The sequence below is a fragment of the Abramis brama genome, assembly GCF_963993115.1.
Source record: "Abramis brama genome assembly, chromosome: 16".
Lineage (NCBI taxonomy): Eukaryota > Metazoa > Chordata > Actinopteri > Cypriniformes > Leuciscidae > Abramis > Abramis brama.
Window position 1 is genome coordinate 6,541,863 of NC_139978.1, and position 25,368 is coordinate 6,567,230.

At 37.5% G+C, this 25,368-nt stretch overlaps 1 protein-coding gene across 2 annotated transcripts in view; it reads left to right on the forward strand.

Annotated features, from left to right (window-relative positions):
* The window catches only part of pebp4 (phosphatidylethanolamine binding protein 4), a 127,947-nt gene extending 104,770 nt beyond the window's left edge, over positions 1-23,177 (forward strand). The window contains exons 5-7 of one of the 2 annotated variants that reach the window (XM_084138462.1): positions 2,296-2,341; positions 3,996-4,112; positions 22,668-23,177. In XM_084138462.1, the coding sequence (XP_083994588.1) occupies positions 2,296-2,341; positions 3,996-4,112; positions 22,668-22,867 (363 nt within the window). In that variant the 3' untranslated portion in view covers positions 22,868-23,177. The remainder of the gene's footprint in view (positions 1-2,295; positions 2,342-3,995; positions 4,113-22,667) is intronic. The other variant, XM_084138463.1, reaches the window with a different exon arrangement.
* The last annotated feature ends 2,191 nt before the right edge of the window (positions 23,178-25,368 follow it).

A 25,368-nucleotide genomic window follows, 5' to 3' on the forward strand; every position in this document is an offset into this window, starting at 1 on the left:
CATCAGTTCACTGATGTTGAATATTTCTTTGCTTGTTGCAAAGTGTGAATATCACTCTCCCCAAAATACATCAGCACAAAGGAGCGTTGATTTTCTGCACTGGGGCGAGTGCGAATATCTCAACCAGACCAAGTGGGAAACCAAAAAAGAGCGTTTCACCCTCCCAGCACTGTTGACGGCCTGTTGCCATGACGACGGGGCTCCAGAACACGCAACTCTTCGGAATGTCTAAATAAAGCCGTCTCTTACTTTAAATGTAATTGTTGCAAATGAAGCAAAGCGGCTTCGTGAAACTAATTGTCTTTGACTGTCTTCGCACCGTGTCTCATTTGCAGAAGTTCACTGTGCAACATGTGTAAGGCGACATACAATTCATATTTATGTGCAAATGTAGTTAGACCATAGCTCTGTCATCTTTATGTTTTCATGTTTGGCACTTTTTTATGTTTGGCACAATGTTCTCATTGAACGAATTCATATCTGTATGTATATATATATATATATATATATATATATATATATATACATGTGTGTGTATATATATATATATATATATATATATATATATATATATATATATATATATATATATGAAGAGTTCAGATGCAAAAGCCTCTAAGTGCCATCTGAAATTTTCTTCTAGAATGATCATTTTTATCAAGCTCGTATATTTAAGTTCAATAATTTCACTTAAATGACAACTATTAGGAAATCTTCATTGCCATTTAAGTGAAATTACTGAACTTAAATATACGAGCTTAATAAAAATTCTAGAAGAAAATTTCAAATGGCACTTAGAGGCTTTTCTTCATACATATATACACACACACACACACACACACACACAAACATAATAACACTGGTATAATGGACTACATCTGTCATGCTTAAACTTCAAAATGATTAATTTGTGGACATTATTATGTGATGTAATTTTATATATTTATGTAAGTACTTTTAATAATGCCTTTCTTGTCCAGGTTTCTCTTGTAAAAGATTTTTAAAGTCAACATAAAAATGGACCGTGTTTACTTTCTTAATACGCATATCTGGTCTTACTGTGCATGATTCATCAGTGCATTTTATTCCACTGGGAAAAGAAGTGTTTAAAATATATTAACTTGCTCTGCTTATGAAAAGACCAAATTGTTTTAGTTTTAATTTACCCCTTCCCTCGAGTCGATCATAGATAAAACTTAGTCCATCCTACATTTCTTCTAATTTTTCACTTGTAAATATGTCAAATTCCAGAAGTAAAATGGAATGCTTTTCACGGTGACATGAAATCTTAATGAGTTTTGAATAAATAAGTATAACTTTAGGAATACATTTTTACACGTTTTTGACTCTTGAAGCACTTCAATTTTTTCAATTTTTTTCTTCTTTTTTTACAAATGCAGAAAATAATATTGAATATTCCTACATCAATTACCATGTGTTTAGTGCTATACCCTATTTATTGGATCCTTAACCCACCTAAAGGTGATCAGGACAGTACCTCTATGGTCCTGTAGGGGGTGATGGAGAGTAGTGTGTTTCAATGGCAGGGTCTGCTTGATTGACAATAGCAGAGTGCTGACACTCTGACAAACCATGAAAGGCATTTATAAGCGGGGACTTCCCATTATAAATAGGTTTTGAGCACAAACTTTTTTTCTTTTTTTTTTCCACTATGTTTCTTAAGTGTATCTTTTTTAAGTGCTTTATCTCACAGGGCTACTGTATGAAGCAAAGCACTCTAAACTACTGTAATCCACAGCTTCAGCACAGATGAATCAGATCTATCAGCTAAATATTCCAGTGGGCTATTTACAGTGAAACTGTGCAGCATAAAATCTGCTTAAGGATATGGGTTTAAAACAGCAAATATAGGAGTGCCCTTTGGGGAAGGGAGAAAAAAAACTCAACTCATAGAAAGCTCAGCGTGAATCTCTGTTCCTAGGCAACGAAAACTTAATATACAATTAATAATATGGGAATTTGCTATTCTGAAATCCAGTCACTCACTTAATTTGCCTGGGAATTGGCTTTGTCTCAGGATATTAAATATGGCAGATCCCGCGCGGGGCCGTCATCGACACATCTAAGCCTGGTTAGGTCAGGGTCCTGGAGGCTCCGAGCTGCAGTTAAGCTGTGGTTCTGTGGCCCTCGGGTGATGAATGAAGGAGGAAATCGCAACACGTCCCCAGGCTCGCATTGTTTTAATTCAGAAGCATAGAACACGAGACAATGGCGCATGTACAACAGTGTCTTTGTGCTTCAAGCACCCTCTTTCTCTCATGTGTCTTTCTGCAGGGGGAAGCGTTCAAGACGGGAGATGTCAGAGGCATCGAACTATCCGGTGAGTGTCTTCTACAAAAAAAAATAATAATAATTGTTTTGACTGAATATGCACGTATCACTATTACAGTTGCACATTTGGAGTTAAACTAGCCTCTAATCCTAAATATTAAACTTGAGACCTTTTAGTCTTGAGTAGCCAGACCTTTGAATAAATGGCAAAATGTCAAGTCCACATTGCATCTTATTCTGGCCAAGAACTGCCCACTCGGAAAAGAAGAGATCCTCTGACTGACATGCAAAGTGACCAAACAGAGTTTTTGTTTTTACAAACCAGTGAGGGGTGGGATTAGCTAAATTAAATAATTTAACAATGATAGACTGACTAAATAAACATTTAGTTATAATTAAAACAATAGCTATTTTTTCTAAGGCCTTGTTTGCACCCGGTATTAAGATGCGTTTTGATGCATCTTGGCGTTATTGGCGTTTTCGGATCACAAGTAGATGAGCGAGACACATTCCCGTTACACCTGGTGTTTTAATCCATCTCTTCTGTCCACTTTCAACCGCTTCTGTCCTGATTTCTTCGAGGGGAGGGTCTATGGGTGGGTAAATGCATGGATTTTCAGATCTTTCGATCTAATGGACAAAATAAGCTCATGCAATTTACATAATAACGAGACAATGGAAAAACATACAATGAGCATCAGCTTTCATTTCTGCTCTGCAGCCGTAAGATCACGCCGAACACTGTGAGTGTGTGTTAGAAATCAGGAATGATGAGAGAACATTGTGCTTGGTTGCTGAACAAAAGTATTGATTTCTTTAAAAAAAAAAAAAAAACTCTAAACATATTTTACATTATTTTTCCAGTGTTTCTGCGCAACCTTTACACCTGGTATTAAGATGCGTTTTGGTCGATCGGATCACAGGTGGACGAGCCTAAATACAGGTGTAAACGGGTCTAAAATACCACTTCCAGAGGTAGTTGAAAACTCAGTCGACCGGATTGCTTTCCTAGTGTAAACGCTCATGTGGTCAAATGTGTGCAAACAGCCACAAGAAACCGTCTACTCTCCTCCTACTGATCTAATGCGTAAACATGGGAAGAGGTCTAGCCAGACGGGATTTAAACTTTGACGTCTGCTGACCCAAGCTTAGTTTGAAGACAGAAAACTTACCAAGCACGATGTTCTCTCACCAATCCTGATTTCTAACACACTCACAGCGTTCAGCTGGTCTGGAGCAGAAACTAAAGCTGCTGCTCTGTATGTTTTTCCGTCATCTCCGGTGCGTTCATATGTAAATTGCGCAAGCTTATTTTGTCCATTAGATTGAAAGATCTGAAAATGCATACATTTTCCCACCCATAGACCCTCCCCTCAAAGAAATCAGGACAGAAGTAGATAAAAGTGGACAGAAGAGACGGATTAAAACGGCAGGTGTAACGGGAATGTGTCTCCCTCATCTACTTGTGATCCGATCGACCAAAACACTTCTGAATACCAGGAGTAAACAAAGCCTCAGGCTGGACGTACCCTAGTATCCACTCTAGCATGCTAGTGTCGAGTTTTGCATGGACAAGCACCGCTCTCATGTTCTTCAGAAAACGTTAAAGTCTAGTTTTCTGTTCTGAGCTGTAACATAAACCATTTGAAAACAGATTCTAGCTGGAGCTCTAAAACAGATTTGTGCTTGTTTTTCCTCATTAGCATACACCCGCCCCACTCCACCTCAAGGCACTGGGCTCCACCGCTACCAGTTCCTCGTGTTTGAGCAGCCTGAAGACCAGACCTTGTCCCTCAGCTCACAGGAGAAGAGCTCACTGGGTAATCACACAGACGCTGGAATGGGTTTAGCCACAACACACTGTGTGTATGGATTTTAAAGTGATAGTTCACCCAGAAATGAGGAGTATGGGATCATTTACTCACCCTCAAGTCAATCCAAACCATCCTTTATATAATGCATGACGTTTATGGGTGATTTTTATGGTGTTTCTTTGGAGCTTGACAGCCCTAGGGTCACCTTATGATTTAATTTCATGGAAACTAGCAGCATGAACATTGTGATACATTTCTGCTTTTGTGCTCCACTGAAGAAAAAAGGGTCATACTTTTTTTATTAGGTGTCTTTAACTACTGTGTACATACAAATAAAAAGGCACAGTGTATTTATTGTGTTCATGTGTTGCAAAACACTTTGCAAAAACCACTGCTGTTGAGGTGGGATATGGGTATGGTTAGGACAGGTTTGGTGGTATAGGTTTAAGGGTGGGTTAAGGGGTAAGTCAAGCGTCAACAGTGTGAAATTGCAGATGTCAATACAGACATGTACAATGTATGTACACAATAAGTGCATTATAAGTGCAGTTATTACATAGTATAGTTAAAAACATGTAAAATAAAGTGGGACTTAAAAAAGTTAATATGGGTTGAGATTTTTGGGTGAACTATCCTTTCAATACACATAAGTTTAAATACACGTCTAAAACATACACACAAACACTTGCATACTGTGAGGCCACCTATTTTTGATTTTCCTGAAAATATCGGTCTTGCCATTCAGCATAACTTGTAATTAACATCTCGACATGAAATGACAAATACCACAGAGCAAGACATTGACATTTCCCTCTAATTTATATTTTATGTAATTGCTCTGTAATTTAACATTTATATCTGAATGATTGATCGCATAAAAGAGGTGAATTGAAAAGTGCCAATAACACTGAAGACTAAATACACACACTAATAGATTCCTACTTGTTACATTTCTGCACATGACATGCTATTATTATTATATTGCTTTTCAAAATAAAAAATGCAATTCACACAATTACAGAGACTGCGAACTGCTCCCATTACCGACATGATCCAATTATTCTTCTCTTGTTGTATGGCATATGATGACCACGGCTGTCCTGATGGCAGCAAACATCTTGGTACAAAAACAGCAAATTGCATTAAGTCACATTTGTCATATTACACCATTCGTCACATTCAGCACTTGTACCAGTCACTACTTGAACTAGTTCTCTTTATTACTAATTATGTTTTTCCATTGGTCTCTGTACCTATTGAAAGGTTTCAGCTGCATATGTGGCTTCCTGTACAGATGGCCTTATGAATTATAGGAAGTGTTTGATCTTTGAGAGCCAAGACATGACAGTTTCCAAAGCTTATCAGACTTAAGTGAACCAATTTAATAGCGGAAATGGAGATGCATTTGGTGTGTCTGCTTTGGGAACTGTGTGTATCCAGCATCATACACCTGCTCTTCCACCGCTATACGGCAGAACTATTTATTGATGTGTATAAGCTACTATAGACCATATCTGCCAGAGAAATAAGTCTTCCAAATTTTGTCTTTGAACTTCCTTTTTTGCGGTAGCTCTGTGGCATCGCTGTCGAAGAGTAATTAGCTGGTGAAGTGGTTTCACTTATTTTTGAGTAAGCGAACGTTATCATGAGCATTGTATTGTTTGAAGCGGATACATAACAAATGTCATAACAAATGTCAATACACCGAGAAGATTTTAAAATGAGCAGATCATTCATAAATTCGTAAGATCTTTCCTTCATGCTGTGGAAATACAAACCGGAAAACAAAACACAACGAGCGCGGTGCTGAAAAGGGGCGGAGCTACAGAAGGTATATACTCTGTCAAAACATAACGTAATAAGTCTACCTGTGGATCACTGACGCCACGTACCCAGATGTACTGCACCAAGTTTCAAGTGTCATTTGTCCATCTACACTGAAAGTGAAATTGCTGCACGACATGACAATCAACCAATAATATATATATATATATATATATATATATATATATATATTTTTTTTTTTTTTTTTTTATTATTTTTTTATTTATTTTTTTACATTAAATATATATTTTATGGATAATTATGTGGAGTCGAATTTTAAACCAATGAGATTTGACAATGGGCGGGACTACCCAGCACAAAAAAAATAGAAGTAGAAACTAAACTATTGACAAAAATTCTGTTGCTTGTAAAATATAAAACTTGAAAATTATACTGAATTAACGTTTACTGAATTAAGTCCAAGTATCTAGACAAAAACATACTTGAGTGAAAGTAAAAAAGTTGTACTTAAGTATTAAAAAGAGTAAAAGTAACTAAAATGTTTGGTCGCACTTTATATTAGGTGGTCTTAATTACTATGTACTTAACCATGTAATACAATATACTTATGTACATACATGCAGACTCAGTAGTAAAATTTTACATTTTTCAGAACAACATGCATTTAAACAGAAAATTAATGGATATTTAATGTTAGTATGTGGAGGGATTTTTACTGTAGGATTCAGAAGGTTTCATTCATGTTTTCAGTAAAAAGTGCTATATTTTTCTTTAGAAATACAATTAAGTAAAAGTACAAATATTCAGTTGAAATTTGTCTTTGAGTAAAGTAAAATATTTACCAAAATAACACTTAAGTATAGTAATCAAATAAAATGAGTATTTTACACCCTTAATGACTTATCGATTGTTCCTTTATCGAGTCACTTATGGTTAAGATATGGTGTAATGGTTATAGTTTTTTTTTTTTTTGTCCAACTTTTACTTTCACTGCACAGAGAAAAGTCTGTTCCCCCGTGATTGGTTCTGTTAGAGGAAACAATTCGCTAATTAAGTTAAGGTGATTGTGAAGGAAACCATCACCCCATACAATTAAAAGACAAAACAATGAAGGCAAAGGCTTTTTTTTTCCCTTCATTTTGCTTTGCTTGTTTTATTGGAAGGAAAATAGAAAGAACAGAAAATAATTTGTAAATTGAAATGGGCTTTGGAAATGTTGAGTTGAATTTGAACATGCTTTGGTCACATGAGCACCACAGCTACATGCTATCTGCCAGGCCATTTAGTTTTATGGCCGTTTGCCTTTATTAAACATAGTATCTCTAACGGGATCAGGACATGAGGCAGACTGGAACTCACGCTAATATGACATTGATTTACATGGATTAAAAGCAGTGGCCTCTTTAAAATGTTGTTTTAATAAAATAAGAGTCAATTGAAGCATCACACTATTTGAAACTAAAACAGGAAAACAAATAATTAATGATTTTTGTCCAGCCCATGTTCTAATCCCGTCTGATTTGGCCAAAACATATAGTGTTATCTTGATGCCTAATTTGATTTCCTAATCATTTTCTCATTAGTATTTTTCATTGGCTCTGATCAGGCCAAAATGATGTCATCAGCGGACCCCTCGAGTCATTTCCTGTATGTGTATTGTATTCTGATCAAATTGTTGCAACAGTCTCTTTATATCAGCCCTAAAAAGTGGAATTAGAAGATATTACAATCACTCTCCATGCATAATGCATACTAACCAATACTCCTCTGTTTTCATCTGCAATCTACCAGAGATAATTGATCCCTTTGTCTCGTTGACTAGAAGGACATGATGTCAGATCTTTGCAGAAAATATGGGTCGTTCTAGTACTGTGTGTGGTTGCTAGCGTGTTTTGGAAGGTAGTTCTTTAATGGCTCAAAAAAGTAAGTAAGTGAGAGATATTTTTTTTATATGTTTTATCACCTGCCAGGCAAAAATATTGTTAAGGCCCGGCATTCACACCAAGAACGATAACTATAACAATAACTTTAACTATATTAGTGTCCACACCAGTGGACAATATCGTTCTGTTTATTTTGTCATCTGCTACTTTAAATGCTCAAGCTCTTTAAAGCAGGATGGATTCTGATTGGCTGTCAATGTTTTTATCATTTATCAGCTGGAAAATAATCGCTCTGAAAGTGATTCCAACGGTGTTGTGGTGGTGTGAAATCTGCTACTCTGTTATATTTAGAACCATATATATTATAGCTATCATCCTTGGTGTGAACGGACCTTAATTCTGATTGCTTGAAACAGAAATATCACACCTCAACAAACAAACCGCACAATTTGAGGTATGTTCATGTTTGTAGCACAAATAATGCAGTACTAATTTTGTAACTGAAGTTATTATTAATAATATGTATGACCAATAGTAAATTAATATTCAGGTCTGTTATTGATTTAAATGCACACTTTCAGATGTGAACAATTTTTTAACTGAATTGAGCTGAATAATGACACTATATATTATCTTCTGTAGAGTTGCTTATTGTTAGGTTTATGTTCTGTTATGTGGACTCTTATTTTGACATTCTGTTCCGTTTCCTTTAGTTCCTGTTTCCTGCTCTGTTTTAGTTTTGGTTTTCTTTGGGTACTAATTATGCCCTTGTTTGTTTCTAAGCATTAGGAGTGGTATGCGTTAGGTATCTCCTAGTCAAGGTATCTTGACTCAGTGGGGTTATTTGACTTAGCAGAGAAAGTACACAGATACTTTTTTGTGATTTCTAGGCATTGTATTTCATGTCATGTATTTATTAGTCTTGATTTCTCACAACTTGTGTGCTTTTTCTGGGTGAGTCGAAGTGAACTGCACTTCGTGTAGTGCACAGAAGACCAACAGCCAAGGTCAAGAATTTCATTAAATACCGGTAATACGTACAATTTTGGTTTGTTTTTCACTAAATCCCTGGAATATACGAAGAGTTGCATGGGATCATTCTGTGATACTTTGCCATCTTTTTTAAAAAGCTTGATGCTAGTTGCTATTCACTGCCATTATATGGACAAGCAACATTTTTTTAAAATTCTCCTTTTGTGGTCCATAAAAGGAATAAGGACACACTACATTAGAACAACACCAGGGTGAGTAAATTATGACGTAAAGGGTTAGTTCACCCCAAAAATGAAAATTATCCCATAATTTACTCACCCTCAAGCCATCCTAGGTGTATATGACTTTCTTATTTCAGCCAAACACAATCAGAGTTATATATAAAAAAAAAAATATCCTGGCTCTTCCCAGCTTTATAATGGGAGTGAATGGTAACTTGGATTTTGAAGCCCAAAAAGTGCATCCATCCATCCATCATAAAAGTAATCCAGGGGTTAATAAAGGCCTTCTGAAGCGAAGTGATTGTGTTTTTGTAAGAAACATATCCATATTTAAAACTTTATAAACTATAGTCCCTAACCCTTTAATTTTCATTTTAGAGTAAAGTATTTCTTTAATACAGAGTGTTTCTGCGCCCATGTGGCGGTCTCAACTACAAACGTGCGTTTCATTTGCGTGTGGCCTGTAACCGGTACCCATCTTTCATGTTCTGCTGACATTGATTGACTAATTGATCTAATTGGAGGGCTTGGAGCATTTGACTGTGGGTGTGGAGACATCTAATGATCATTTTCCACTTCCCCGACTCTTCTCTCGACACACAGCGCTCTAATGGTGATACTCCATTTCCCCTGATGCTGAGCTCAACTCAATTTCAGTCTCAGCTTTGATCTTCAAGCGTACAGGGAGAGGTGCCGTACAGACTTCAGGGCCGGGCTTGTGTGTGTGTGGGTAGAAAGAAAAATGTGGGTCACGGAAAGGACAGTGACAGCTGGTTGTTACACAATTGGCATTGGATGGCATGCGGGCGGCAGTGGGCATGAGAGAAGTGTGTTGGTGGGGAATCCCCACGCCTCCTCTGTGTCCCGTATTCTTCTCAATGGCCGTTTCGGTGCCAGGGGTTTCACAGGCCACGGGTCAAGCCAAGCGGAGGTGGCAAATGGGCACGTAGTGCCCGGCGTCCTCGAGCTGCCAGCTGGCACGGCAGCGTCTGTTCACACGCTGGCCTTCAGACTCAAACACAGGGCGTACAACCCACTACTTTGTACTCTCCCTAAACACCCTCCCACCCACACTCACGCTGCCCACACACACACACACACACTGCCGGTGGAGTTGTCTCAGAGAGAGGGATATTTTTACTGTCTCTCTCATCGTTGAGTGTGTGGGAGCCCTTCTTTCATTTAGATGCTTTACATGTGTGACATGAGTTGTGAATTGAAAGATCATGAACTTGTGAACTTTTTGTTAAAGTATGTGATGCTGTTTTAGAATGACACACAGCTATTCATGGCATTATACGTTTACTAACTGTACATATGTAACAAAACAACTACAAAAAAACTAATAGAAAAACAACCAAAACAATAGATGTGCCGTGATTGTAAACTGACATTGCTACAAAATAATGTCATTTATATATTTTCATATCTATCATATTTCAACTTCATCCCTTGTTCAAAACTCTGAACTGCTGCTAAAATAAAAGTTATAACTGCTGCATATTTACACTGAAATCGATACTGGTCTGCGCTTCGCTACAACATAAAATCATCTGCTCCGTGCTGTCAAGTGGGTCACCTAGCTTTGACACACAGATTGTGATAGTTACAGCTAAATGAAATCAGTGGTGTGCCAAAGAAGTAGGCTGATGGGTAATGTGGGTGCAGATGTGAGATAACTTACATCAATATTTCTGAAATATTTCTCTGGCGAACCCATGCCTATAGAGAAGAAAACCCTTTAGGCCCTTCCCAGTGCGATTTGTGTCAAAGCATTCCTTAAGGTCCTTGCACACTTGTGTACAAATGTACATATGCATCTTTTCGTATTCACCATTCTAAAAAATTCGTCACACACAGAAACCTTACACACTGAGTCCGATGCGTATTAATCAATCCGTTGCGGAAAAATTCGCAAAACAATACAAAACGGAGTCTTCAAGCAGTGAGGATGATTTTGTTGTCCTCTCTCTCTAGGAAATATTGGGTCCGTCCAATCCTTAAGACTGCATAGAGAGGAAGTAGAGTTCTACTTTATCAAGAAGCTGCGGGATTATCCAGAGCGATTCAAAGTTAACTTCAGGATTACAGTGGCTCAGTTTGATGCTTTGTTAGCCACATATTAAAAAGAAGACCTCTAATTTCCATTAACCAATTGATCAGTTCTGGATTTTGCCGTTTGCTTGTACGGTGGCTCTGAATTGTCAAAACACCTCTCAAAATGCTTGAACCCGATCCAATTTTTTTATTACGGATGAAAGTTTTGGAGGCAGTGTGTATTACAGACACAACGTGAGGTCGTATTTATTTTTTAACGTGCAAAAATTTTGGACGAGAATTTCGGATTCAGTGTGCAAGGACCTTTAGTCCGGTTGTTGGATGAGAGAGATTATTTATAATAAACACTTTAAGAATCCGTCCAGCAGCGGAGGACTATTATTCTGTTGCACGAAAGTGTGGAAGATCACGTGTTGATCTTTGGTTGACCAATCAGCAGAAAGGTGCGTTTCATGCCCGTCCACGTGTGAAAATCGAATATTGAAGCCGTTTATCCATTTTCTACCCCTGAACCTAAAAATGTCAAATTAAGCCTTTTTAAATTAAAGAATGAGAGTCATTAAATTCTTTTTATATTAATTTTGTTTGTGTGGAAAAAAAAACGAATAAATGAGTTGTTTTGTAATTTTTCAAGCGCAAAACGCAAGTAACTTTGTGGGCAGATCTCAGGCGCTGTTGCTATTATACCGGCGGGATAAATGACTCTTGCGTCCGACGCAAATCTAAAATGGGTTGGTCTGAAGTAGCTTCATTACTCATAGTGTGGTTTGGGCGTAACGTGAAATAAACCAATCAGAGCGTCATCTCACATTCCCTTTAAGAGCAGGCGTGCTTGTTCCATGGCGGATTGCTATTATAACAGCGGATTTGCCAGGCGCACGCCAGGAGCGGTTCACAGCCGAGGAGACCGATGTTCTCATCAGGGCCGTAAAACACAGAGAAGTGACATTGTATGGGGATGGAGAAACCCACCCAAATTAGCTTCGTTAAACAGGCGTATGATAATTTGGGTAAATGTGTAAACTAGATTTATGCCTATTTTTTTCACATCTTCATGGACACCACAATGATTTCCCTCGTGTGGTAATATTTTTCCTTGTAATTATGTATGGTTTGCAAAAATGAGAACTGCTGCGTCTGTGTAGATGAGAGAAGCAAAGTGTATGCGCGTTGTGCACACGCTACATTACAGCATGCGCCCTTAAAATAGCATCTGAATAATGCACCACTGACTTTAGACTAGGTTTTTCCTGGTCAGTGGCGGAATTGTTTTCTGAAACTGCAAAATGGCACCAGGGAACGTTTGCGCCGGAACTCGCCTCCTCTTTACGTTGAACCGCCCCCGGGAGCGCAAGTTCATTCCCTAATTTACCGACGTGCGTCTGTGGATGGAAAAGTCTGCTGTGCGTCGAGTGCAAAATAGGAATGATACATGCGCCGGTGTACAAAGTCAATTGCGCTGGGTGCAAGATAGGACCCTAAATGTGTTTATACTTTATGAACTCTGTATCTTTGCACTCCATCAGTGAGGTTATACTGCCAACCACAGCTACAGCTGAGCCGTCATCGCGTAAGACAATGAGAGTGGAGTGAAAGTCAAGAGCGGCAACAGTGCTGGTGTTTGAAGTGTGAGTACTTCAAAAGAATGAAATCAGTCCCGCATCTCAGAGTCAGCACTTCTCTGCTCGACACTGTTAGTTCAGAGATCATGGCCTACTCACACTGACTCATATTTGTTGAGAAAGGAGGACTGGGAAAGTGATAACATAGCTGTGGAAGGGGAAAAGTGAAAAGACATCCATACTTCACCATCTGTGTTAAAGTAACTTTGTGTCTTACTCATAAGTTGACACAAAATCATGCAACGTGGGCGAGAATGTTACTATTAAAAGTAATGTGTTACATTCCGTTACTGCAGAACACCTAATATGTACTGTACACTACCGTTTGGGGTTTGGGGGTCAATATTATTTTATTCAAGGATGCATTAAATTGCTCAAACATGACAGTAAAGACATTTATAATATTAAAAATCTATTTCAAATAAATGCTGTTCTTTTGAACTTTCTAATCAAAGAATCCTGAAAAAAGACATGCATCATGGTTTTGGAACATTGCTAATAATAAAGAAATGTTTTTTGAGCATCAAATCATCATATTAGACTGATTTCTGAAGGATCATGTGACACTGAAGACTGGAGTAATGATGCTGAAAATTCAGCTTTGATCACAGGAATAAATTACATTTAAAAGTACAGTACAGGTCAAAAGTTTGGAAACATTACATTTTTTATATTTTTGAAAGAAGTCTCTAATGCTTATCAAGGCTGCGTTTATTTGATCAAAAAAACAGAAAAAAAAAAAAAACAGTAATATTGTGAAATATTATTACAACTTAAAATAATAGTTTTCTATTTGAATATACTATAAAAAATAATTTATTCTTGTGATGCAAAGCTGAATTTTCAGCATCATTACTCCAGTCTTCAGTGTCACATGTGACATCCAGTCTATCACATGATCCTTTAGAAATCATTCTAATATTCTGATTTATTATGAGTGTTGGAAACAGTTCTGCTGCCTAATATATTTGATGAATAAAAAGTTAAAAATAACTGCATTTATTCAAAATAAAAAAATATTTTCTAATAATATAAATCTTCTTTACTATCACTTTTTATCAATTTAACACATCCTTGCTGAATAAAAGTATTGATTTATTTCAAAAAAAGAAAGAAAAAAAATTACTGACCCCAAATTACTGACCAGTAGTGTATATTGTTGTTACAAAAGATTTCTATTTTTAAAACATTTGCTTCTTTTTTTTTTTTTTATACTTTTTATTCATCAAAGTATCCTAAAAAAGTATCTCAGGTTATGAAAAAATATTAAGCAGCAGAACTGTTTCCAACTTTGATAATGAATCATCATATTAGAATGATTTCTAAAGGATCATGTGATAGACTGGAGTAATGATCCTGAAAATTCAGCTTTGCATCACAGAAATAAATGATAAATTAAAGTATAATAAATTGAAAACCAATTATTTTAAATTGTATTAATATATCACAATATTACTAGTATAATATAATAGTAATGTTTCCAAACTTTTGACCTGTACTGTATATTGAAATAGAAAAGAGTTATTTTAAGTTGTAATAATATTTCACAATATTACTGCTTTTACTGTATTTTTGATCCAATAAATGCAGCCTTGGATTTAAAAAAATACTTATTGTCGCCAAACCTTTGAACAGTATTGTATTACATTTACGTATTATATTAATATTATAGAATAGAATAGAATAGAATGAACATAATTTTATTTGTTGCTGTTACATACATTTATTTCATCAGAATGCACAATTACTTTTAAATGGCAATCGGTGGATAAACAGGCCACATGAAGGAAGCCGAGGAATACTTTCTCCTCCGCTCCACCTCCACTTAAGTGCAGATGGATGTGTTTGATGTGTGCGCACTACCTAGTGGACCATCAGGTTTTGATGTACAAAAGTGCAATTCTTTCCCAGAAATCCCCTGGAAATGAGGCATGTGACTGTAAAAGGTCTGGGCTAATTAAGTATCGTTTTCCTCCAAGACATTGTTCAGTTCTGCATGATGACACATGCACTTTCACCGAGACTCCTGCCATGCGCTCGAAGTCCACTTCAGCAGAAATGTGTGAGCTCAGCACTGGTTACTGGGATGTAATTGAAACCATTAGCAGCACTGCTGTGTAGTAATGGACCCACACAAGTCTTCCTCCCACTAACTGATTCAGTCATTAATCAAACACTCCTTGACCGGCTTCACCGTACAGTCCAATAGCACCTGCAACGGCACACTGGACCCCTGCTGTGGGTTTCCCGCTCTCCATTCGCATTCATTTGGTGAAAATAAAGCAAGATGTTGGAAAGTTGCATTAGCCCCTGCTGGTGGATGCTGTAACTGCATGGAAAGCATCTTTCGCCTTGGACATTTTGCAGAGTTAGACGCGTTCCTGGGTCAACATATTTTGTTAGTCCTGGAAAAACATTCGGAAAATGTAGGCCCTACCCCAAAACCTAACCATACCCATACGTTATCCCTAAAATCAGAGGGAAATGATAGGTGAATAACACTGATGTTGAAGCACCTAACAATGGTTGTAAGCTTAAACCTGACATAAACTGTAAGCTTGTCCCTCAAATCTGATTGGTTAATTGGAATTAACATCCAGGAACATGTTGTTCTTGATGAAATCCGGTTCTTGGACAGCCATTCAAAAATGGCTCCTCCAGAGTCACAAATACCTATTTAAGTGTATTATTAAACTGTTAGTGTTACAAACGTTTTAGGTTCTAGAAGCCTTGACTGATATTATAATTGGTCTCATTAATAAAATGCTACAAGTTTATAGCCCCTTTCATTTGACAGCCCTTCTTCTATTGAGATTGATGAAAACTGAGAATGAGAGTCAGCAATGCTGGAGTGAATTCATTTTTAACAAATCTCTGTATACATTAGCATTAGCTCTGTATACATTAGCAAGAACTCCTGAATATTTTCTCACAAACACACACACACACACACACACAGAGACAGACAGACACCTCCTGCAAGCATGTCAGTATTACAGGCTTCAGACAGGGTGATGCCCACATCAGATATAGCAGAATATACCAGTCTTTACCAGTCACACACACAAACACACACACACACACACACACACAATCTCTCTCTCTCTCTCTCTCTCTCTCTCTCTCTCACACACACTCACTCACACACACACACACACACAGACACAATCTCTCTCTCCCACACACAGACACACACACACACACACACACACAATCTCTCTCTCTCCCACACACAGACACACACACACACAATCTCTCTCTCTCTCTCTCTCTCTCTCTCTCTCTCTCACACACACACACACACACACACACACAATCTCTCTCTCTCTCTCTCTCTCTCACTCACACACACACACAGACAGTCTCTCTCTCCCACACACAGACACACACACACACACACACAATCTCTCTCTCTCTCACACACACACACACACACACACACACAATCTCTCTCTCTCTCTCTCTCACTCACTCACTCACACACACACACACACAGACACAATCTCTCTCTCTCTCACACACACACACACACACACACACACACACACAATCTCTCTCTCTCTCTCTCTCACTCACTCACTCACTCACTCACACACACACACACACAGACACAATCTCTCTCTCTCTCTCCCACACACAGACACACACACACACACACACAATCTCTCTCTCTCTCTCTCTCTCTCTCTCTCTCTCACACATAATATTGAGCAATAATTTTAAAATAGTCTTGCTAAATTGTCACAGCTAAAGGACGTTTTAGATCTGACACTACCGTTCATATGTTTGGGGTCAGTACGATTTATTACTTTTTAAATTGATCGAAGGTGACAATAAATCCATGGGAATAAATTACATTTTGAATAATGTTAATATTAATGTGACGTCTTTCAAAAATATATTACTATAAACTTTCAACACTATGTACCGTTCAATAAACAGTAGTCTTTTGAACCGTAGTGTATTGAGTGTCTTGTTTCTTTATTTATATATATATATATATATATATATATATATATATATATATATATATATATATATATATATATATATATATATATATTTCAATGTAAAATAATGTTTTCATTAAAAAGATTTTTTTTTAAATCATTATTACGCAAAGAATATTGTGATATAGTCCCTGAACTCAACTTAAAATCTGGTCTCAAGGTTTCTGAGCAGTGATAACAGCAATAAGTGATTTGCATTATCAGCTGATATTATATTGTTTATTTTAGCACTTCTGAAATCCTATTCAATCAGAATTCAGGACCAGAACTATATAATTTACATTATTGCACACTATTCAGCCACTTAGTGTTAAAAAGCCTGGCCAATGTAAGAGCCGTGGCCTGGTGGTCAGTTCGGTTAACGTCACCAACTACAACATCTTTATTGATCCTGGAACCAAAAACCAAGTTCACAGTTTATGTCAAGTTTAGGCTTTCAGTTATGGCTAGGGTTAGGTTAAGGTTAGGGATAAGGACTATGTTTTCAGACAGGAATGTTGTTCTAGGATCACAAAATATATATTGTCTTACTTCGACCTTCCATTAGCCCATTAGCTCTCTATTCATTTTCTCTGTTGTTTGCCAATAAAAAAGTGACTAAAAGTGACTTTAATTTGTTACATTAATATATTAATTCTCACCAGTTGCATTGTCAAGCGCATACTGCGTGTACGCCTCACGAAAAGTGCTCTTTCAAGCAACAAAGACATCTTACCGCGTAAAGACTTGGTTTCCTGTATTGCACAAATCAAAAGACAGACAAGAAAGGGTGGAGTCGAGCAGAGGAAGAAAGTGCCGCATCACTCGCCACTTCCTATCTCCGTTTTCCATGAGTCGACAGACTGAGGAGTGGAAAGAGACCGAATTAACCCAAACACACAGAGACGCACTATTTTTAGAGGCGTTTGTAAATCACTCCGCCCCCTTGCCTCCATGATGACATCGCATCGAGAGCTGTTACCAGTACCAGCGGAGGATCAACTGATGGGCTATTTCCCTAGTTAACCACAGCTTACATCGGGGCTTCCCCGCCGGCCTATTTCTGAGTCCTGAATAAACTGTGAGCTGGATACACTGAAGGATGCCTGGGCTTTTATAAACAGATCAAGAAAACACTTGCCTCCTCGCTGGATTGAACTGATGTCACGTTGTCGAATGCAGGCATAGTTGAGTTGTGACTCATTGCTTTTGTGATTCGGGAGATTCGTGCTCCTCATCAAGATGTCTGTATTAGTGCTGTTTGCCGGCACACTATTGCTCATGCTTAGGGATAGTATAAACTCATCCCACATATTTTTGTCCTGCAGACATCAATGTTACATTAAAGCAGCTGTCTTGTTGAGCTATTTCTATTCTAACCGATCAGACCGTAACACAGGTCACTGCGTTGGGTTAGCGGCACGTGCAGCATCGACTGACCTGAGAAACCTTCTCCTGGTTCTGTCCATGCCAGTCATGCGTGAGTGAATCATTCTTTTGAGGCCGGTTCTATATTTTCGATGAATTTGCAAAGAGGTCTGAATCGATTCGTATTTTGTTCTCTCTCACTGAATCATCTGAAGCGGTTTCTCAGTCAGTGAAACAGACACCGTTTCATTGCTTTGTGCCGGTCTAGAGACACCTTTATTCTTCTCTCATCAATGGTTTGGTGTGAAGAGTCTCAAATGTGTAATAGTTACATGAATGCAAGACATACACTTAAACAAAATGGTTACACTTTAGTTTAGGGTCAAATTCTCACTATTAACTAGTTGCTTATTAGCATGCATATTACTAGGATATTGGCGGTTTATTAATACTCATAAAGCACATATTAATGTTTTATTCTGCATGATCATATTCTACATCCCTTAATCCACCCAATACCTAAACTTAACAACTACCTTACTAACTATTAATAAACAGTAATTAGGAGTTTATTGAGGCAAAAGTCATAGAATATGTGTTCCCCAAACTAAAGTGTCCAAAGATTTTTTTTTTTTGATTTTATGGATTGAACTTAAATTTGCAATAAAAAGTGTATTTAATGTACTGATATAATGTTAATATACCAACCTTTTTTGTATCTTTACAATACACTGAAAACCACCAAAACACACAGGAAGTGAAGAGAAAGTCACAAGTAGTGACAAGTAGTTTTTCCACACGCTGAGGGAAATATTAATATACATCAGGTGCACACAGTGTCATACACACAAATACAAAACAGCATCCTGGCAACACACATGACCAAAATAATGCAACATAAGATGTAACATAAAACCCTAATGTACATAACTGATAAGAAAAATCTAATAAGAAACAATTTAAGTGAAAAGCCATCAGATTTGAAGCATCACACATACAGGGAGTTCTGAGAATGTCAATTTCAAAAACTGTAAATTTAACAGTATTTTACTGTAAAATTACATGACATTTCCCATTCGATTTGTTCGTTTTTTCACTGTATAGAGTAAAGGAGGGCACTTACCGTTAACTAATTAACTGGTTTTTATTGTAGCATTTTACAGTATTTTACTGTTAAAATCGTGATCATTTTATAGTGAAAATTAAAACTCCTCTCAGTGTTGAAATGTGAACATGAAATTAAAATTCAGAGTTCAATTTTGAACATGAAAACAACATTTGTGCAAACCCTCAGATGAAATCCTGCAGGTGCTCCTCACATGAGGTGTGTGTGTGTGTGTGTGTGTGTGTGTGTGTGTGTGTGTGTGTGTGTGTGTGTGATGCCCTGACTGTAGTGGGGTCAGACAGGGATCATGATCTGCAGAGGCGGAACATTATCTCCTCATGTTCTCAGGTTCAGAGGCCAAAGGTCACATGGCCTCATAATGCTGGGTCACTTTACTCCATTTCTAACACTCAATTAGAGAGAACCTAACATCTTCACACACACACCACACAATGAGTCATATGCACACTTGATTTTCACTCTCTCTCACACACACACACACAGACACACCTCTATTTCACAATCAGCACTTTATATCACTTTCACTTATGCAAAAATCTTCACTGAACAAAATCTTAACTTTTGGATATTTCACTCAAAAACTGAAAATTCTCTAATTCCAAACGCATGACTTTTCTTTGTTGAGTAGAACACAAAAGAAGATATTTTGAAGAATGATTCAACTGTTTTTGTCCATATAATGAAAGTCAATGGGGTCCAAAAAATATGACACTGGACTGCCGAGGCATTTTCAATATATCTTCTGTTGTGTTCTGCAGAAACAGGAAGGTTATACAGGTTTGGAACTACATGAAGGCGAAATGTGAATAAAGTACACTTTAGCATTGCTTGTTACGGAAATAATATACTTAAGTACAACTTAAGTATGTCTGTATTTTCTTTAGTTAAAGATGGTTTAATATGGTTAAAGTGTACTGTCAAATGAAAGGTATTTATGATAAACTCAAATATACTTTAATGTCATTTTTATTGAAACTTGTGTGTCTGAAGGCTCACTAAAACTTTAAAATTGCCATGGGTCTGCAAGGTGCAGGCAGATGATGAAGAAGCAGAAGATGATGATTCAAGACGGCTTAGAGCAGACACAACTAACACAGATGCTAACATGAACGAGTGAAGGTGACGAACTTAAACATGCGGATGAACTTAATGACAAACTACTGTGACGAATGAAAGAACAAGGGAAACGTGACTGAAGAGAAACAAACTAAAAGTCGATGAAAGTGAAACTAACTGAACATAAACGTGACACCATTATTACAATGTACACTTAAGTGGCCTATTTCATTCACATTAGACTTTTAACCCTCGGGTGCTGGTCATGTTTTACTGAAAATGATTTAAGGGATTTTTTTTTTTTCTCATCAGAATGCCTGGTGTGAAACTCGGTAAAGGTTTTGGCACTTGCAGTGTGAACACACACACACACACAAAAAAAAATATTCGAAAAGGTTAAAAATTGTGTCTAGGAAAAAAATAGTCGCACTTTTATTAGAAATGAATGGGAGACTAATTTCATTTAGTGGAAGCGTTTGTTACTCCGGCCAAACATAATCTTACTGAAAGACACACAGCTTGTTTAGATTTATGGCTTTGATTTTCTCACATTTTTAGAGTAAATTTCATATAAAATAGTATTTTTGTGCATTTTTCATAATTATAAACTTCTATGACCTTTTTTAGTTTCACTTTTGTAACTTTTTCAGCAATAATCTGTCTTTACGAAGAAACGAAACTGAAGTCTGTGCGCTAAAGCATTCAAGATTTAGTTCATTTTTGAAATAAACTACATTCGGTACAATCAAGTGCACTTCTTTTTCACAAGGGTAAATGGGGATCATTTTGGGTGATCTCTCCCTCTAAGTGTGTAGTATCCAATTTTGTGGGTCTCAAGTTTAATTCCTAGGGTACAAACTTGCTGAAGTCTATATACCTTGAAATTGCTTTGGATTCAAGCATGTGGAAAACTGCATGAATCTAATGTCGACTGGTACACTGGTTGTTCATAGACAGTGTCTGGTGAGCCATAAAGTGGCCACAACCAGCGGGGGAAGCGACTATGACATTTTCCTTTAAAATCACACTTGCATACTCTCACACCCACTTGCATTCAAACATACAAACAAGTGTACACACACTCACATTGATGTTTCCAGGATGTGGTGCTCTGCTGTGTGCATGGACGGGGTTTCCCTTCTTACCACGACTGCATTTCCGCCAGTGCACGCTGATAGAGGAAGAAATGTCGATATTAAACGGGTATTGTGGCTGATCTGCTTTTGTTCTACAGTTTATTTTTAATTGGCTGGAGGCTCAAAGTACATCATTTATTTATTTATTTATTTATTTATTTAATAAATCTCTCAATAACTCATAGACTTAATCTAGTTTTACAAAGATATCACCCGTTGCAATTCGCTTGATATAAACCAAACAGCAATTAAAGATCCTCCAAATTAAGAAACTTTACATTTTTCAGTCTTGGACGCAGTTTGTTGGCGCTTTATTCCAAATTGTGATTTCACATTTGCTTTTAGGAATGTGATTATTGCCGGATTTGGAGAAGTGATATTGTCATAGCAGCCGGAGTTACGTCTGGTATTTATCTGGTTGTCCTGCCAAAACGCTCTCTCTCATGTTGCCACCTCCAGCACTGTGACAGGCTGTGTGTTTTATTTCGAGATGAGACGCTTGCAGTGATTCACAGCCCACCAAGGCCCTGAGACACGTGCGCCATTACAAGATTCTCCATTAAACACGTTCGTTTACCATTTGTAACAACTACATTGAAATGTTTAGCCCGAGTGGCTCAGTCGCAGAAAACCTGTGACAAGTGCAGACAGGAACTAAAGGGACACATGATACAACTGACATTGTGACAAAAGGTCAGGCATCCGTATAAAGGCCATTATAGTGCCAACCACTTTTCTCTATGATGTTTCTTTATTTATAAATATGTATTTATTTATTTATAGGAAATATGAAACAAATAAAAAGTAATAACAAAAAATAACAATAATAATGTTTGTCTTGATTGATTGATTTATGTACAGCAAAAAGGACACCGATAAATAACAATAGCAATAACAACAAAAAATGTATTGATTTATTTATGTAGCCTACAGCAAAAAAGAAACAAAAAACAATAACAACAGTAACAACAACAATAATAATAATTTTACTGATTTTATTTATGTACAGCAAAAAAAGAAACAAATAATGACAATAATAATAATAATGTGTTATTGATTTATTTATTTATTTATGTACAGCAATAAAGACTTAAAAACAGTAGTAATAATAATGATAATAATAGTACAATAAATATTTTATTGATTTATGTACAGCAGCAATAATAACAAAAAAATTTTTTATTTTATTTACATAAACTAATTATGAAATACATTTTAGGAAACTTTTTTTTTTTTTTTTTATCATGTGGCACATTTATCTGAAAGAAAGACATGAAATAATTTGCATCTTTCTATTCCTGTGTTAATTTTCTTATTGAAACAGGATGTTGGAGTGGGTCGTGTAGAAACGTGTGTCATGCAGACAGTGAGGCAGAAGCACACTTTACAGTCTTGATCAAGAGCAGTGAGAGGCTTTCCTGCTGTTTTCTAGGTAACTGGGATCCGCAGGCTTTCGTTCAGAGGTTTGGTCTGGCTGGCCCGGTGGCTTCACTTCAGTTCCTCACCCAAAACCACAAGGACTAAAGAAACCCTCCAACCTGCAACTGAACTTTGACCTCTGGGCTACGCTCTATGCCTAGTTCTGATAGTATATCCCATAATACCACATTGCACATCAGTGTTTAGGATAATATTTAACTGATAAAAGACACACTGTGTTGTTTCCTCATGTTTGAATTGAAACTTGTAGAAATGTGTTTTGAAGTGATATCACAGAACTTTGAATAAAAGCCATATTTATATCATTTCAAAATTCTGAATGTGAGCAGCATGTCTATGAAATGTTGTGCATATTAATGGAAAATAAATCGACTATCCCACAAAGTGTGTTTTGAGAACGTCTCTCACTCTCTAGTTCTGTTCCAAAACCTAGTGTGCTCCTTGCTGCCAGCCGACTGCTTAGGGAGCCGCCTTCTAAGGCATCGTAACAATGGAAGTTGTCTAAACTGGCTCCACATAGCACAAAATATGCAGACATTGTATCCTTAGGGGTGAAACAGCTTGTCACTGGGGCAATACCCTTAAAGAGAAAACTGTGTACCTTATTTACACCTAAAAGTTGCATAGTAGAACATTAAAGCCATAGTGCTTTAAGCCTAAGTATGACATAGCCTTTCAAAGTCGACTCAAATTGCTAACGTGCAGGAAAACAAGTGCTTGACACATGCACACTGGAAAGATTCATCCTTGTCCAGTGTCTGCGTTATTTCTCTCCAAAACTTATGAGTTATTAAAATGTATTTGTACTTGTTTAAATATTATATACATAATCTGCATTGTTCTTCACTCAGTACACTGATTCTGTGATTGGCTTTTCCTCAAAAGGACATGTGATGCCAGCATAGAGTTTGGGTAAAACAAGGTAGCAATATGATGCTATAAAAAAAAAAAAAACTTGCAAAATGGTACCTTTTAAGGGAATACAACAACTTGTCACTGGTACAGTACATTAGAAGGACAAATGTGCCTTATCTACCCTTTCAAAAGGAACATCTGTGTACTTTATTTACCCCTAAAAGCAGTGGCGAATCTGAGAGCACCCAACACCCATCCATCAAAGTTAGTGTTTTATTCACATTTAAACTTTGATCAGCGAACATAAACAGAAGCTCAACCGAACCCGTTTGATGCACGAGAACAAACCAATTGCAGAAGCTCAAACGTGATGCGCAACATGAGAATGAACCTCATTGGTTCTTGCTGAAGCTCAAACGTGCTGCGTAACACGAGAATGAACCTCATTGGTTCTTGCTGAAGCTCAAACGTGATGCGTAACATGAGAACGAACCTCATTGGTTCTTGCAGAAGCTCAAATGTGATGTGTAACACGAGAATGAACCTCATTGGTTCTTGCTGAAGCTCAAACGTGATGTGCAACATGAGAATGAACCTCATTGGTTCTTGCTGAAGCTCAAACGTGCTGCATAACACGAGAATGAACCTCATTGGTTCTTGCTGAAGCTCAAACGTGATGCGTAACATGAGAATGAACCTCATTGGTTCTTGCTGAAGCTCAAACGTGATGCGTAACACGAGAATGAACCTCATTGGTTCTTGCAGAAGCTCAAACGTGCTGCGTAACACAAGAACGAACCTCATTGGTTCTTGCAGAAGCTCAAACATGCTGCGTAACACAAGAACGAACCTCATTGGTTCTTGCAGAAGCTCAAACGTGTTGCGTAACACGAGAATGAACCTCATTGGTTCTTGCTGAAGCTCAAACGTGTTGCGTAACACGAGAATGAACCTCATTCGTTCTTGAAGAAGCTCAAACGTGCTGCGTAACACGAGAACGAACCTCATTGGTTCTTGCTGAAGCTCAAACGTCATGCGTAACATGAGAACGAACCTCATTGGTTCTTGCTGAAGCTCAAACGTGATGCGTAACACAAGAACGAACCTCATTGGTTCTTGCAGAAGCTCAAACGTGATGCGTAACACGAGAACGAACCTCATTGGTTCTCGCACGTCAAGCAAACTTCCTTGAGCTTCTGTTTACCACAACTGATGTGTGAGTTGATGAATGTTTATATGTGAATAAAAGCTTAAATTCATTCTGTTCATCATATAAAGCGATCGAGTCTCTTCAGAAAATTGACTAAACCGCTCAATTCTCTTTATGAACTTTTTGAAGTGTCAAAGTGGTAGTTGCGTAGACTGTCAATGGAATACATATGAATAACACTGTCACATTGTATGTCTTACATGCATAATGTTGAACTGTAATATCCACCCTTAAACATCACAAAGACAAGATCAAATCCAACCACGTGTCCTACACAAACACACACACACACACACACACACACACCCATCACAGCCTGCCTGTTTCTCCCTGAAACGGACAGTCTATTTCTCTGACTTTCTTACATAATCCACCCTCAGTTACAAACCACCGTAGTTTAGCATTCCTGTTTTCTTGGCAGTGAGAGCAGGCCTGGCCTCTTCCAGACACACACACCAACAGTAACGCTGTTTGAGCTCTGAGGTCAGACGTGCATGTGGAGGTTTAGGCACATGATGAC